The sequence below is a fragment of the Pagrus pagrus genome (genome assembly GCF_965226575.1).
Source record: "Pagrus pagrus genome assembly, chromosome: 19".
Classification (NCBI taxonomy): domain Eukaryota; kingdom Metazoa; phylum Chordata; class Actinopteri; order Spariformes; family Sparidae; genus Pagrus; species Pagrus pagrus.
The window spans coordinates 14300735-14317657 of NC_140203.1; the positions used below are offsets into that span (position 1 = coordinate 14300735).

The following is a 16923-nucleotide window of genomic DNA, read 5'->3' on the forward strand; positions in this document are numbered from 1 at the left end:
TAACTCTGCATGTTTGATCTGTAGTCATTTAAATCTATTCAACTTATTCTTATTTAAAACCAGCGTGACGCCACAGTTTTACAAATCAACAAGAAGTCCGCAGGGCAACATTACAGCTTTGACAACATAAAGTGAAAACAGGACTATAAATGTATTGAACTCCTCTCCTGCACGTCATCTCGTGGCATAACAATGTTTGTTTTTAAACACTTGTCACTGAGCTCCATCTGTGTGTTTGTGTTTAACTCTGTGTAGCAACCAGTCAACAACACCGACCCGCTGCAGCAGCTCCAGCAGCACCAGCGCCACCAACATGGACAAATACCCCCCCAAGTTTAGCAAAGTCCTGGTCACAGCTGATCCACATTACATCCCGGGGTGAGTACACGGCTCCTGAAGCCACAGTCGGTCAGGAAATGAGCGAATAATGTTGATATTAGAGATGAAATCATTTATGTTGCATGATTGTACTTGATGAAATGTCGTTGAGATAAAAAACAATATAATGAGATAAAATGCTGTGATGGAGTGAAAATATATAATATATATGATACTTTATAAATACATTACAAGTACATGTAGGCTACTTGAGTATTTCCGTTTGATGCAACGTGATACCTCCCCTCAACTACGTATCAGGGACAAACATTTAGTTACAAGTTACTTTTCAGATTACAAATTTAATGTAGCTCCAAATGTGCTGATTTTAAATCTTTGTGACAAACTGAGAATTACAGTTAATTTATAATTACTTAAACTTTAGTTCATAGTTATTTCACTGTTAACAAACAATACAACTCTTTGTAAACTATTAATCAAGCAGTGGTAAAGGTTTATAAACGTCAGTTACAACCTTATAAAGTCCATCATAATAATGTTGATAGATGAACTACACAGTATTTATTAAAAATAAACATCAGGTATTAATTGCTTAATAAATGGTTTATGAAGCTTTTCATTGTTTGGTAACAGTAAAATAACTAACTCATTAACTAAAGTTTAATTATCCTTTTAAACCGTGTTCAGGGACCTTATTTTCCTCTGAGAACAGCTTGTTTCTCAGAGTTTGTAAACTCATTAATATTGTCAATATTTCTTCTCCAAACCTACACAGCGTCCCTTTAAAGTGTTACCTAAAGCTTTTACTGGGTTTGTGACTGCCTGTTGTCTTCAGTTACACAGGTTACTGTCCACAGCTCAAGTACACTATGGGGAGGTCTTACAGCCGGCACACAGCCGAGCTGCTGACCAGTCCTGATGTGAACCACTCCAGTCATCTGGTCCTCCACCCGGGTCACGTCCCCTCCGCAGGGTCCAACAGTGCTCCCTCTGACAGTAACTTGAAGACGGTGATACCAGGCTACGCAGGCAGGTATCACACACTCACACAGCAGGGGTCAACACAGTAACTGAACACCTCATGGGAAATTATTTCATAGTGGGGGCAAAAATCTTTTGGTAAAGTTACAAACTAATTACCGAGTTATGATGTGAAGTGTCACTCAGCTGCATGTGTCAGTTATAATCTGGCAATAATCATTTAAATATGTGAGTTTCTACGGCACAACAACATGAGACGACAACAACATGAGAATAATCTGTGTCCACTTGCTAAATTATTAAGTATAAACGACCAGTTACGTAGATCAGTGTTGAAAATCACGATAACGTACACCAAGCAGCCATATTTGTAGTGTTCGCAGTGGTGATTTCAAAGTAAAAGTCCTTGTTTAGGTTTTTGGCTTCATGGCTCGACACCACTAGTAATTCAGGTGAACCAGCTCTGATGTCACCTGTTGGTGTTTCAGGCTTCATTCCAAGAAGACAGAACTACTTCGGCTGCAGCTACTCTGAGGCATGTCGGAAAGGGATGTCTGAGTTTTACCAGGAGCACCGTTTGAAGATCCAACGGCAGTCGTCAGACCCGCCAGCTGTTGCCAACAACAGCAGCCAACAGTTTGAGGTAACACATCACACACGTTCTCGCTCTATTTCCCACACACACACACACACACATATATGTTGACATGGCAGCTCTGAGTAGGTTCACACTTGTTCAATTATCCATGGTGGGACTCCAGTGTCACTGTAATGTTATCCACCCTTTAGAGAGAATGAGAACTGGTCAGCTTTCCAGAGGGACCGACGACAGATGCATGCATTATATCCCTGAGATTTACATTAATTAACCTTTTTTGTAGAATCTTAACAAACTTTCTGTTAAAGTTTAAACAAGTCTGGTACATCATCATTTTGTATAATATCTGAGTCATGCATGTTTGTCCAGAGGCCGAAACCCCCTTTGATAGCAATGTCCAACCATGTGATCGACTACAAGCCCTTAAAGCCCTTCACCCCAGCTGGAACACCATACGCTATGGATGATGATGACCCGCGCAAGCACTTCATCTCAGGTACCACAACAGGAACTTCAACAGTTGTTTCCATTTTTTTTCAACCAAGCAGAGAGCTTAAAGCGACTGAAAAGCTTTTTAGAAATGAATCAAATGCTTAATCACTAGTTATTTACATTTACATGAACAATATTTACACTGGCTTTCACACTTTCTATCTCTTGCAAACCATGCCAAAGACTTCCTAAAATACACCATCATCTCACTGAAGTCATGTCTTTTTCCAGGTTTCACAGGACATGTGCCAAAATCTTGCTTCTTGATGGGCAAAAGTTACCCCATGATTACCAACGAGGCACTGATCCAGTTCCGGAAGCAGCAGCAAAGTGACCCCAACGCCCAAGACTTCGCAGGGAGTAGGAACAGCACGATAACTCCCTTGCCATCAATCAATCCAGCCAACAGGGGTGTGGTGCCATCATTCACAGGACACATCCCAGGTCAGTGTTTCAGACCATAATGTCTTGTGATTTATTCATTAATTCCTCTGTCCGAATTTAAAGGGACCGTTCACCCCAAAATAAAAAATACATATTTTTCCTCTTAGCTGCAGTGCTTTTTATCCATCTAGACTGTTTTGGTGTGAGTTGCCGAATTTCAATATGTCTGCTTTCTCTTGAATATAATGAAACTAGATTGCAACCAACTTGTGGTGCTCAAAATGGCAAAAATTTAAAAGAAGAAGAAATCATGACCCCATTTATGTGTACATCACATGTGGTCACGAGCACTAGCCTCTCGCCCATGAGTAGATGCACGCTTCCTTCTCTGTAGTGATACGATTGGCAAGTGTAGTTTGGTAGAAAGACAAGGTCACATCAAGGTCTGTACATTAATTTGAGTAACGTGTCATGATTCCTAGAAAGAGACATTCCTGTTAAGTTTGTATTTTTGTGGGCACTTTGATGTATTTTTTTGGGCACTTTGAGCTCCAGGAGCACAGTGCCGTCTAGTTTCATTATATTCAAGTGAATATAATGAAACTAGACAAACAAACTAGACAAATATGTATTTTTGATTTTGGGGTGAACTGCCATCTTAATATAAAGTTTAAGCATGTCTAACTATCCCACAGGATACAAGTTCATGTATGGACAAACCTATGGTCAGCTGTCCAAGACTGCACTGGAAAAGAGCGGTATCAAGAGGCATTTATAAAACCATCAATAAAATGACGATTACTGGCACGATGAAGTTGTGGCATGAGTCAAATGTACGAGGTTATCAGGAAGTCCGGACACAGTTTGTGTTGGATTTCAAACATATGTGGCACATGAATGAACATCTGTGCTGTTCACTGTTACAAGAAGAAGACAGATGAATATGTTTAAGTCTTTATTGACAGACTTTGATTGTCACTGGGCAATAGAGGAAGCATTCAGAGGACGAGAAAATGGTACTAGGTGGAGTAATTTCACAGACTTCACATTATTGCAGAACATTAAAAATTCTCTATTTCACAAATGGAGAACACACCTCTTTCTTATCTAACCACCACTCTATCAAAATATACCTGACACACATTTAAATACCTGAAACAGCCACAAGGTGGCTTAAATTTGTGCAACTGAACAAACTTCACTGGAAGACATACTACTGTATATACCGAGCAATTCTGCACACTGTCAATTTCAGTGGCAGCAAATGTCCAAAACTCCACGGCTATAAAAACACTAACAGGAAGAAAAGAGATCTAGTAAGTACTGAAGCACTGTACTGTATGGTCGTAACTCATGCACCTAGGGTAAATCCATGCTGGGAATTCACTCAAGAAAAGCAAATAACTGGAAATAAAACATCACAGACAATCCACACGGCTGGTGTGTAACATATTTGGCACTAGTAAGAGTGTATTGCTCGCTTTTTTCCACCTACAGATTAAAGGTACGGTTATGGAGAGAATGACAGTGACTTATGAGAAATGGATAGTTTTGCACCACGAGAAAGTCCAACAGTCTACAGCAGGTCAATATTCACATTGTGTGATTGATATTCGCCTACAGGAACGAGGAGAGTAACATAACAGAGGCACCTACTTACATTTATCATTGTAAGTAGGGAACCGGCCCTCATTCATCAAGCTACGTCCTGGAAAAGAGTTCAGGATCAACTGTGAAAATGATCCTGCCTCTTCTGACCACATTCATGAGGCTTTATCTCACAACTAATATAAGCACAAAATGCAAAAGTACACCGATAAAACAATAACCAAAGGAACTCGAATCAATCGCACCAGGAGATGTTTGCACCAGCTGTTCGAAAGTTTAAATTAAGCCCTAACTGGTGCAGATTTATAATACTGGTTGCACCACACAAACATTTCTTACATAGAGTGCAGTTGTTAGGACTGCTGTGTATTTACACCCTGTAACTTCCAGGTAGTCTTGTATAGCCAGACCTCCACAGCACTGTGACGGCACCGGAGAAAGGTCTGGCTGCAACGATTGCAAAAACACTCTAGCTTGTGTCTTTAAACCAATCAAAATTATGTTGTTGTAGCGTCTTCAGGAGGACTTACTTTCAGTCAGTTAAAATAATGTTAAAGTCAACGTTCACTTTTGATTTCACATGGGACACGAACAGACGATGATGATCACAAAATGAGAGCTGACGCAGGACGTAAGGCACCGCCCCCAGGCACAATACCAAGATTTTCGGGAGTCCCTTGTGATGCTACAGCGACTTCCTGTTTCCTTCCTGACAGTGTTACAGATGTTTCCCTTATAGTTTTCACAGGAACATTTCTTTAAGTTGTAAATGGTGCCACCTGATCATTATATTTGGAAAATCGGTGATAAGAACATAAAGGACGCACAAACTCAGTGATGAGTTTACGAATAGTTGGTGCAACGCAGAGCTTGATGAATGTGGGCCATTGCCGAAGCTGTTAATCCTGTATGTTGTGTGCTTTCTGTTCAGTTTGGCAGTGTGACCGAGCACTGTGTATGTATTATCATGCAGTTACGACTTTTTGTTATTACAGTAAATAGCCTCTGCTCTGTCCTCCACCCACAGAGGGTTTAGTTTTCAAGAATCCTTTCCAGTCTGAGCTCCTCCAAGCTTCATCGACCTGATGGATTGAGCCAACAGTCCAAGCTGCGATCTGTCCAAATGCAGCCACTGTGATGGTCGCTTGTACCTACGAAAGCAACGATAAAGAGTTACTTGTTATGAGTAGAGTGTTGCAGCGTCTGTCCTCCATTAATCTGGATCCAAGTCTCACAATGAAATAAAAAATCTCAGGTTCTTACCTCCTGGTCTGTGCTCCAGTCTGACTGTGAGAAAGGCTCTCTGTCCTGGCGGGAGTATCGGCTGCTCCAAACAGTTTGGCCCAGCGAGGCCAGCCCTGACACGGACTCTCATCCTGGACACAAGTTGATGAATTTGGTGTCTCATTGTCTTTCTCTCCCTTCCTCTCTTCTTGCCTGCTGTCCATACTTATTTGAGACCAAGCGTCTGCATTATTCTGGCTACAGTCCTCCGCTTCATCCACACCATCTATAAGGTCAGACTCTTTCGGCCACCACTCTGGAATAGGAGCTAACGATGGACTCCTGTTGGCCTGCATCCGTTCAGAACTGAGAGACTCTTGGTGATGCAGAGCTGTCTGCTGTGACATCTCAGTTTGTTGACCACTGCCGGTACGGTCTAGCTTTTTGTCAGCTTGCAGTAATGGCCAGCTGGTCACTAGGAGGGCTGAGCATGGCGGAGGTGGAGAAACACCCTCCTCCTCCGAACACAGCTGTCTGTTACGTAACAGTCGGGGCTCCAGGAGCAAGTTGAGGTCGAAGGGCATCACAGAGAGCGGCTGCAGCAGAAGTAGCAGCTCATGAAACAAGGGCTGACACTGACCCAGTGACATGGACAGGAAGCCCCAAGAATGGTAGTATGTAGTCACCACATCTGTGGAGACAGTAGTGAGTGTGAACACACATGCAATAATTTGTTTGTAAAAGTTACAGACAAAATAAAAGATATAATCAAAAGGTATTCATGTTCAGGGGAAATTTGCTCTGGGGTCTGACTAATGACTGGAAAACAATCCATGACATCAGGAGACATAGTTTACTACTCCAGCAAATAGGCCGAACCCTAATAACAACTTACTGTAGCAGCAGAGACGATTTCTAGTCCCTGGTAAGTAAGCCAACCAACTTCAGCTAACGTTTACACTTTCTAGCATTCGTAGGATTTTCCAAACTGAATAAATACCTCACAAATAAACACAAAACCCTGCTAGCTCAATCTTTTTGTAACAAAGATATCTGCTGAAAAAATAAACAGACTAATATTTTCAGTGATGAGCTTGTAGTGCCGTCATGCTGATTGTGATGTTTGGGGTTTTTGGTTAGTTGTTTCCTGTTTTTATTTTGCAGATTGGGTGTCATGTGATACTTTCCACTTCCTGTCTTTGTCTTTTTCCTGCCCCTTTTTCTGGATAGTCCAGTGGTACATCAGTTGATTTTTTCAATCTCGTGTCTCTGTGTCTGTTCCCTGGTCCTCGTTGTTGATTTGTTCCCCATGGCTTTCTGGTTTGTCCTCCATTTTTGTATGACTGTTTAGTTTTCTGGATTCTCCTTGTTGGGGTCCTTTATGATGAACTGTGACACTGATTTGATCATGTTAAAAGTGTCTAGTTGAGATTGCTGGGTCAGAACTACTTATTGATTAACAATTATAAAAAGAGTCAACATGCTGCTGTTTGAGGCTGCAATGGAGCTAACTGCTAACATCATCATGCTGACATGACATACTTGAGTGTGTGCCAAAGTGGTCGACCAAACGTCCAACCGATTGTCCAACTGACATTGCCATCTGACACTGTGCCTTGCTGATACAGTGCAGTGTGGCCAAAAATAAAAAGTACTGTAAATTGGCAGTGCGCTCACCTTTTTGACTCTGAAGGTGACTGAGCCAGAACTCCAAAGCTCTCAAGCTGGAAGAGAGAAAATGACCAACAAAAGTTAAATATGCGCAGTAATTTCATTAGCATTCTTCACATCATCAGTATGATCAAAGGTTTCTTTGGCACTTACTTAAGCAGGCCCATGAGGAAGGCTCTCAGTCTCATACAGTGGCTGGTGAGCTGGGGACATAGTCTGATTTTGGTGACCAGGCTGTGAAGGACCCTGGTGGACGGACCTGTAGCAGAGTTGGGCAGAAGAGTTCATCAAAGAGCCCACAACAAAGAGACAACTAGTACACTCATGACTTCATCTGAATCATGATCACTAGTTACCAATCCTAGTAGAGATTTCTACCACACTCCAGGAGTGGTTGCGGCGCTGCCCGATGATTATATCCAGTTTGTGATCCCTCAGACCGTCCTCTAGAATATTCTGGATCGCTGGACACAAATGTTCCAGGACCAGACCGGCAATTGTGGGACTGCGAGAGCTGTTACCCAGACGCATCTGTGGCAAGAGGAGAGAAATATGATCCAGTATATTTCCTGCTGACACAAGTTATTTGACTCCAGTCCATGAATGTAAGTAATATCACTTTGGCACTTTTCCCATTGTGATGCTGCTTAGCTCTGCCAATTTATACCTTTTCTTCAGGGTCTCTGCTGCTGCCAAAATGAGCCATGATCAAATCCACCGCCCGGCTCACAGACCTCAGTAAACCTAAAGACAGTGGACAAGGAAAGTGGTTGGATGAGCTGATGCTTCATTGTTTGGGCAAAAGCTTCCCATTTTTTTGGAATCGTGGTTGTACATCGCAAATCTCCATCTTTTGTCATTTCTGTGTATTGTTGACTGTTGAAGGCCTTATTTTCATCAAATAAGCTGTTTCTTTGGGCAAGGTGGGATGATTCAAAGGTGCAATATGCAAGAATCTTAGTTGAAAACATTAAAAAATTAACAAATTATCAACAAAATGTGAAGAAATGACAGTTTTGTCATTTTGACAGAGATATCTACTTAAGTTAGCATGCTAACCAGCTAGCCACGGCCCATCCTGGTCCAAAGCTCGTGTGCTAGCGGTGTAAACAACAACACTTCCCCAGTGCTCCTAGCTCCCAGTTGGGGCTGCACGGCTTATTGGGCTAACTCGCTAATGGCACGACAGTTAGCAGTGGCTAGCGGTAACTCTGGTGATGTGCTGCCCTCCACCTGTTTTTTTGAGAATGAATTCTTACATATTGCACCTTTAACCTGTTCGCAGTAAAAATCAACTCCTGTCTTGAAGTGATTTCCTTTGTTCTGTCTGTCCTCTTCGCAGATTAATTTCAAGAAAATTCTTGATTTATAATAAAAGCAGGCTGCAGTGATATTACTGCTGGTACTGCTGATGTACTTGTTTCAGGAAAAAAATGACTCAATAAAGAAAACTCCCTAGATTTAGATTTTCACCTCACTAACTAGGTCAATGCATACAACATATGAGAGAGAGAGAGAGAGATGGCATCTGGGTTCATTATCATATCGCAGGAATGCAAATGTGCTCAAGAACTCGAGATGAAAGGGTGAGTTTTCCATTTTAGCAGCGATCCTCCTTGACTCCCTTCTCCCTTGGCTTTCTTTCTTCATCTCTAGCCTCTGCAAATGTCACGGTGAATTCTTTATGCATGTTGATGGCGCCTGCAGTGCAGCACCACGCTGACTGACTGTTAACCACTGCTGCTAATGTCTCCATTGCTGATTATCCATTGCAGAAGGCTCACATTTATGTAATCAAATTTGCACCGAGTGGACCATATGGTAGCAGCGCTGAAACAAAATGATTAGGTGTGTTATAAATCATTAACACTGTTTCTACTGCATCACTCTGCCTCTCATCCTCTCTTGGAGCTCGCAGTCGCGCGCACACACATAGGCTACAGAGCAGAAGGCTCGGCCAATCCTGTGCAGGGAGAGTTAAAAATAGGTCATGTTTGAGAGGAAGCCCCTTCAGGGTATTGAAGGCACTGCTGCAGCACAGTGAGTTTTTATTGCTGCTCTCAAAAGCTTATCACTGGATAGACAATCCAATCAAGGAGGAATACAGTCGTTACTGTTACTGGGTCACTTTTAACTCCATTCAGAATTCAGTGTATGGCATATACTCCATTTAACATCATGTTTTATACAAACTGATATAGTGCATCAGTCATTCATCGACCTCACCTCTCCTCTGAAGATGGCTGATAGACATAGACTCATAAGATGTTTCGGGTGACAGGCAGAACTCCGTGGGCGGCTTGTCGCTCAGGATCAGAGACTCACTGTGTTGACTCTGACTCTTCCCTGCAGACTCCGGGATTTGCTGTGTGTGCAGCCCAGAAGCAGCAAACGACAGCAGAGAGCTTAAAGAGGAGAGAGGAGCTACTGAGGAGAGGGCAGCTGTAAAGCTGCTGTGAAAAAAGCCAGAGTCAGCTGCAGGTGCTGCCTGGTACTGAGGGAGCTTCTTCTCTGGGGGAGACAGGGACGCCTGCAGGTTTGGGTGATGGGTGTCAGTGGTTAGGGTTAAAGTGGGTGGTGTATGAGAGAATATGGAATGGTAGGAGGTGTGTGTCTGGGGCTGATTGATGGCACGGCTCTGCTCAGGTGTGAGGTTAATAAGGTCCTGGTAGGTGGGGATTTTAACAAGAGTGGGCTGATTTGGGGCTGGGGTCAGATTTATAAAAGTCTTAGTCTGAGTTTTGCCTGAGAACGGGCTCGTTCTATCCTGCACCTGAACCTGTGGTGGCTTTGGGCTGGTGTGACTTGGATCGAGGCTGCTTTTTGATGTACAGGGACTCGGGTGTCCTTGGCCTCTGCTGGACTGGCTCCACGTGTGTCTGCGGCTGAAGCACTCTGGACTCGGCGTGCAGGTGGAGCAGGTGTCAGAGCTCGAGGGAGCCTCCAGGAAGACGGGGTAGTGGCCGCCCATCGGTGATAGCTGGAGATTAGAGAAGCATTGACTCCTTTTGCCCTTGAACTTGAAGCCTGACTGGGTGCTTCCAGACTTGCTGCTCTTCTGATTCATGTACTGCTCCAGAAGGCAGCCCAAGTGTTGGGTCTGGGGTTTGTCTTCAGGGACCAGGACAAACGGCTGGATGGGCAGCGAGGTTGGTCTCTGGGCCTTACTGAAGCGCACCACTTCATTTTCCGATGAACATGCTCCTGAAATGGAGGGAGAGGATACAAAAAATAGTGTGAAGAGCAGCTTCTGTTGTCTGATAATCACTGTCGGACACACACATTTCTCCACCAAACATGAAGATAGTTTTTTGCCTGGTGTGATTACATGCAAAGTCAATGGTGATGCACGGCGTCAGCTGTCTTCATGCTTTGGTTTTAAGCTCAATAAACACAGAAAATATTTGACTGAAATGTTTCCCGTTTGTCTGGGGTATTGAAACAGAAACTCTATTTGGAACAGATGTTAGATTTCTCATTTATAAAACAAAGCAACAAATGCAAAAATCTCTTATTGATTGCCTTACCCTTCGCAGCATCAGTATCACAGTGCTCCCGGTCCAGGATCACAGATGGCTGTGTGGATGCCATGCTTGTGCCTTGGCGCTTACTGCTATGTGGGCTACACTGGCTGGGGCACAGCGAACAGGGCGAGTGGGAGAAGCTTTGGATGCTGTCTGTATGTTTCTTCCTGCAGAGGGCTTTGTCAGTGGAGGTGGTGGCAACTTGGTAATCATAGGTCTGCAGCAGAGAGCAGTCAAACCCGGCGCTGCACTGTGCGGAGGAGAACCTCTTCTCCTTTTGCTGATCTTCTTTCTCCTGATGGTGTTTCAGAAAAGATAGAAGATGTTGGTGCGATGTTGGAAAACTTTTGTACGGGGTTTAGACGGGACAGCAATAATCTTATTTTTTAAATACCTGTGCATTTTTTGTTTGACATTTTCCTTGTAAAAATCAATGTTGAGCATACCTATACCATCTAATTCATTTACAAGAAAGGAGGAGTCTCATTCCAACATTACCTTCTTGACTTCTTTATGTTGTCCCTCCTTCTTATGGTCAACAAAGAGGTGCTCAGAGGGAGGGAAGGGGCTGCTTCTGCTCTGACCCTCGGGGCAGCTGGTGTGGCTGGACCAGGCCGGGCTGGGCGACTGGGAGGAGAGGTCACAGGTCACGAGCTTGTAGTACTTCTGGTTGGTCCCTATGGCCAGTGTGGCCTGGCTTTGGAGACAAGCAGTCAGGTCTGATACCTCCAGAGAGGAGAGACCTGGGGGTAGCGGCTCCAGGGAGTAAAGGTTGCAGTTCGAGTCGAGACCCTGAGGAGACCAGCAGGAAGCAGAGGGCGTCGTATCAACCTCCTCTTTTGCGGGAGAGTGTTGGAGGTCCTCGGCTGGAGTTTTGGGAACAGGTTGGAGGTTGAGGAACACGGATCCCTCAGATGACTGAGAGGGGTGAACTGCAGGACTGCTGAGGTCCTGAGGCGTGGCGGGGTTGTTGCTCCTGTTGTAGATAGTGCAGAAGTTAACCAAGACACCATCAGAACTGTTGCAGGAGGAGTCGCTGACATACTCTGTGTGCCCGTTGGAGAACAGCTCTGGGGAACATTTGTGTTGGCTGTGGATGCAGCAGGACATGTTATCCTTCAGTCTGTCTGAGTCATGCTCTCCGTAAACTACGATGCCAGATCTGCTGCCGTGAAAGCACTGGGATTCAGCCTGCAGTGAGTCCAGCTGGTTGGGCTGGTTAGAGAGCCACTCTCGGCCACTCTGAGTACCCAACATGGTCCCTTCATTGCTCCATTCACTGTCCACATCCCTGTGGGACATTGTATAGTTCCTGGCACCATTGCTCACAGGCCAGTTGGAATTTCCATGCAACACAAAAGATGAGTCCTCATGATATTTGTGTAGATTACCTCCATCACTATCTTCATCTTCTTCATCCTCGTCGATGTCTGCGTTGGGAAGAAATGAGTTGTGTGACCGCAGGCTGCCTCGGGCTCCAGAGCTTTCCTTCTTCAGATGGGAACTCGTCTCCTCAGGTGACGAGGTGGAGTCGTACCTCCCGCTGCTGTCGCTGCCCCCTTCCTCCTCCGCCCGGTCCTCGTTGAGAATACTGTAGCTGCTGGAGAAATGTTTTCTGCCACCGGTGAAGGCATGCTCTCGGTTCAGCGAGTCTTGCTCTGGGAGGGACACGGCTCGGGTCAGGCCCACTGAGCACAACCGGCCGGGCCTCTTGGCCGTGCTGCACAGGGCCTGGACAGGAAGTTGCCAAGTGGGAAGCTGGACCACGGGGAAGTGGCATGCTATCAGGGTGTCCCCTGAGAGACTGGACGTCCCAATCATGATGCCGGATGAGGCTGGGCCATGGAAAGTGTCTCCATGCTCCTCAAATTAAATCCTGAAAGAAAAGAACAGAATCGCTTCTGAGTGTGATGGATCTGCTTTAAATGTGACATCAGAGGGGAGTTTCACAAAGGTGGATATATGTAGATTATATGTGTGGATATATAACATAAATGAAACAATCAGTTTCTGCTACTGCTCCTGTGTTCAGTCTGAACTCAGATTGGTTGTCATGGTGCTGGAAATGCATTAAACCTACTCCTTGAGAATTTAAGATGCAATATGTGAGAATTGGCCTCCTGTCAAATTCATACTAAAAGCAAACAGGGAGCAGCATACTACGAGAGTAACCGCTAGCTGCTGCTAATTGTAGCAGCCCTTAGCTAGTTTGCTCAATTAGCCGTGCAGCTAGCAGTCTGGACCTGGAGCTTGGGAAGCGTTGGTGTTTACAACCCTCGCAAAAGGAGCTTTGGGCCAGAGTGGGTCGGGGCTAGCGCGTTAGCATGCTAATTTTAGTAGTGTATCTCTGCAACACAATACACGGACGTCATTACGTCATGACTGTTGATTCTTCACATTCTGTGATTTTAGACCTGGCCCTATGAGCAGAGTCACGTTGTGGACCTTCTGTATTTGTGTGAAAGTGTTTTCAATTTTGCACAGTCGGACCCTGGAGACGTGTTTTAATGCTGCATGTGAATGTAATCTGGATAAATAATATCTTTGTTGTGTGAAGTGTTCATGTTGATCTCTCTGAGGATGTGCTTCTTGATTTTTTCTGTTTTCTGCCCTCGGTGGCCCCTCTTAGCTGTAATGCTGTGACAAGCTTAAAGCCTCAGAGACCTCATTACCGATTGTAGTTTTACAAAACATGCATCTCATGTTTGGGTGTAAAAGCATCCCGACAGAATAGAAAAAGTTACAAACATAAAGCACAACTTCAGGCGACCGCTCCCTCACATCGCACCGCTGGGCCTCCAGTCACAGTCCTGCTCTGCTGTCTGCTTGTGGCCCTCAGCACAGCCTAGCCTCCATAATTCAGTCAACCATTAACAAACTCCTCCTCTCTCCGCCTGGGCCAACCACCGTCTCTCACAGTTACTCAGCGGCTCTGTAACTAGGGCAGCTGCACTGCAGAGACGCTCCACTGGCACCGCTAAGAGTAAATACATTTTCACATCAGTTTAGTTAATTCAATTCCACCATATTCGTCTGCATTACTCCTGAAATGTACAGACATCAAGCCTGAAACAAGATAAAATGAATAATGATCATCATCCCGTCATGAAATACAACTATGAGGACTGTTGATAAGTAAAAAAAAACTATAAACTATAAAGCGTCTGTAAACTAAACACGTAAAATAAAAACCATGCAGATGAAGAACAGAGTTTAAGTTATCGGTGTCCATTAATGTTGCTAGGATACAATCCCACACCATTCACTGATATCTGCCCTCAGTCTGGTGCTGTGTTGTGAATATAAACTAGACTGAAAATCATGAGCAGAAAATCCAATATCATAGAAGTAACATCCTGTTTTTGGCCTTTACATCGTACGTCAAGCTGCAGTCGTCACACTGCTGTGTTATTGTCTGGTTTCAATGTGTAAACAATCTGAGCAACATCTGCTGCAGACGACCATGAGGGGGTAATCCTCTTTATCATCACGTCGCTGGGATAAACAACAGCTTTACCATGGCAACAGATAGTAAACACATCAAATTACTGATGGAAAACAACCTTTGCAATGCTCTTTTAATCAGAAATGGCATCTGTGACAAACATGTTTATGGTGTGATGCACGACAAAAAGCACCTAGAGGTGAAACAGAATTTCATACTGTAGCCACATTACAGTGCACTTTCTGTTATGCAGTTTCTCGGCAGCTTAATGTGCATTTATAGGCCGACAGAGTGCTCTCTTCTTCTTGCCTGTTAAAGCAGGTGCAATAAAGATTTCTAAAGTATCGAACGAGCTGCTTACAGACAGAACAACATCAGCCTCTCTTCATCTCCATTCACCCAGTGACGGTGGTTTCTGGTTTGGAAGCTATAGGTCAAGAATCAGTGCAGTGTCTCGTGACTGGCTGATGAGTAGACGGCCCTGCCCATGTTTAAGACGGGCTGGTGGAGGAGGAACTCTCTCTTCCAGACAAAGCAGCAGTTTCTGACCGTCTTAGAGTTTTTGTCTCTTTTGCTCCTTGTGTTGTTTTTTCACTGTTTTGTTTGTTAGTGTAGTCGAGTGTTTTTCAGTCCTGTTCCTGGGTCCCCCTGTCCTGCATGTTTTAGATGTTTCCCTGCTCCAACACACCTGATTCAAGCGAACGGCTTGTTATCAGGCTTCAGCAGAGCTTAATGACGAGCTGATCATCTGAATCAGGTGCGTTGGAGGAACAGGGACACATCTAAAGCATGCAGGGCAGGGAGACCCAGGAACAGGACTGAAAAACACTGGCTTAGTTGGTTTAGACTCCCTCCCTCCTTTAGTTAATTTTCTTTTAGTTTTGATTACGTTATGGCATTATTTTAAGTAAAATCATTTTGCCTGACAAACTAATCCTCAGGTATGATGCCCTTCTTGTATATTTCTGGTCATGGGGTTGAGCCCATTGTTTTCGTTGTGTTGTGTTGTGTTGTGTTGTTGGGGCTGTAACATTCAGCCATGTCGGTCAGTCGTTGCTTCATCTGATCAATATAAAAAGTGGATGCACGTGGCTTCGCTGCAGCAGGGCTTGGTGAGCCTTCCTCGGAGCATTGATTCAAACAACAAAACGTTAAGAATCAAGCATTTTCAAAGAAAATCTGTTCTACAACAGAAGAGCCAAGTTTTATATAAGTGCAATGTCCAGTGACTTATATCAGATGTGATTAGCCATCAAGCTGGTTTTAAAAATCAGGCTATTGTTTGCTTATTGCTCAACTCCACAGCAAAGCGTCCTATTTATGGCTGCAGCTCAGGAGGTAGAGCAGGTAGGACCTTAATCATAGAGCTGGTGTTTTGTCCTTGAGCAAGACACTGAATCCCCCACAGTTTTGAGTATACATGTAGGTGAGGGGGAAAAAGGAAGAGAATGCTTTTTGACATCTGATTTTTTTACCTTTAGCCAAACGGACACGATCTCTGTAAAAAGCAGTCACACATTATTTTAAATCGATATGTTGTCATTCGATTGGTTGGATTTAAAATCTCTGGTGATGAAATATGAAAGATAATGGAATAATTCTCGATCCTGTCGCGCCTGGCTCATCTTATTTTCAACAGTTCAATAGTTCAATACCACAGGAGAAAGTAGGCCAGCGTGACTGACTAGCTGTCTGCAGAGGACTAACAACTCCACCGCACAGACTCGACTGTCGTCTCTGAAATTGCGGCACAATCGTCGTCCGGGCACCGGAGCACACTGGGATGGAGACGGTCGTGATTAACTGGAACTATTTCACTGGATATTCGTCTGTCAGGTCGAGTCAGCCATCTCGCATGAGGGATGGGACCGCGGAGGCAAAGAGTGCCCCATTTTTTTGTTGCTCTTGTGCTGGGAGACAGAGGATGTTGACGCTTGTCAGCCGGGACGCTGCTCTCTACAATGAGACATCAAAGCTCATTTTGGTCCATAATCATGTGAGGAAAAGTTTCAGTAAGATGCTGATTAACAGTAAACATGACCAGATGATGTTGGCTCTGAAAAGTGACATACATTTATATGGATGAAGAGAGGGGGGAAGGTTTTATGGGAAGTGCATTGTATGAAGGCATCTGTAATGGTGAAATATTCAAGTAGGACAACATGTTAGACATCATGAGACAGTGAACACACAGAAGTAGCACACACACACGCACAAACACACTTAAACCTCACATAAAGTGAAACAAATTAGCATCAAGACACAGCTGAATAATTGACTTCAAGGCAAAGTAGCTAAAGCTCATAAAAAGACAAGCGCATCCATTATATGAGCAGCGTCTCTGCTGGATTTATTACATTAACACCTACCTGGACTCGGTCGTCAGCCGGAGGTGATGTCCATCCTCTTCTTCCAAACAGCCTGATTTGGACCAAAAACCCTGCAACCTAACAATATAAAATAAAAAAAATAAAAAAATCATCTCCTCTCGACGCACCTTTGACGTCAAAGCTGCATCAGGAAGCTCACGTTTCCCGCGCTGTTACCTGACATCTGCGACTCGGATCAATAAGCCTCATAACTCTGTTAGCAGGTCAGATGAAGCCGGTCCAGCTCTGACGGTGCGGACAGACTCAGCGGGTCCACACGCCGCCGCT

General features: G+C 44.3%; 2 protein-coding genes across 3 annotated transcripts; one reads left to right on the forward strand and one right to left on the reverse strand.

Moving 5' to 3' along the window:
• Positions 1–255: 255 nt before the first annotated feature.
• cimip2b (ciliary microtubule inner protein 2B) lies at positions 256–3604 on the forward strand. Its single transcript, XM_084383939.1, has 6 exons — positions 256–378; positions 1175–1368; positions 1809–1963; positions 2288–2414; positions 2642–2854; positions 3490–3604. Exons 1-6 carry the CDS (start codon positions 314–316, stop codon positions 3570–3572), a joined length of 837 nt encoding a protein of 278 aa, XP_084240065.1. The 5' UTR covers positions 256–313; the 3' UTR covers positions 3573–3604.
• A 132-nt stretch (positions 3605–3736) lies between these two features.
• LOC311275406 (AP-4 complex accessory subunit RUSC2) lies at positions 3737–16898 on the reverse strand. Of its 2 annotated transcripts, XM_084383934.1 has the most exons (11): positions 16813–16898; positions 16636–16713; positions 11320–12697; positions 10825–11116; positions 9524–10501; positions 7965–8041; positions 7654–7828; positions 7451–7556; positions 7304–7350; positions 5666–6317; positions 3737–5553 (listed from the first exon to the last, which is right to left on the reverse strand). In XM_084383934.1, the coding sequence occupies exons 3-11, from the start codon at positions 12640–12642 to the stop codon at positions 5442–5444; spliced, it is 3762 nt and encodes a 1253-aa protein (XP_084240060.1). In that variant the 5' UTR covers positions 12643–12697; positions 16636–16713; positions 16813–16898; the 3' UTR covers positions 3737–5441. The 2 variants fall into 2 exon arrangements, with proteins under 2 accessions (XP_084240060.1, XP_084240061.1); XM_084383935.1 differs by lacking the exons at positions 3737–5553; positions 5666–6317 and adding an exon at positions 6334–7023 and having other exon boundaries at positions 16636–16861.
• Between the last annotated feature and the right edge of the window lie 25 nt (positions 16899–16923).

Excerpts from the sequence above, each read along its gene's own strand:
- LOC311275406 (XM_084383934.1), bottom strand. The coding sequence starts at position 12,642 with ATGATTGGGACGTCCAGTCTCTCAGGGGACACCCTGATAGCATGCCAC. Across the intron at positions 10,502-10,824 it reads TGATACTGATGCTGCGAAGG|GAGCATGTTCATCGGAAAAT; the intron begins GTAAGGCAATCA and ends CCTCCATTTCAG. Across the intron at positions 7,351-7,450 it reads TTCCTCATGGGCCTGCTTAA|CTTGAGAGCTTTGGAGTTCT; the intron begins GTAAGTGCCAAA and ends TCTCTCTTCCAG.
- cimip2b (XM_084383939.1), top strand. The coding sequence starts at position 314 with ATGGACAAATACCCCCCCAAGTTTAGCAAAGTCCTGGTCACAGCTGAT. Across the intron at positions 379-1,174 it reads GATCCACATTACATCCCGGG|TTACACAGGTTACTGTCCAC; the intron begins GTGAGTACACGG and ends TGTTGTCTTCAG. Across the intron at positions 1,369-1,808 it reads GGTGATACCAGGCTACGCAG|GCTTCATTCCAAGAAGACAG; the intron begins GCAGGTATCACA and ends TTGGTGTTTCAG.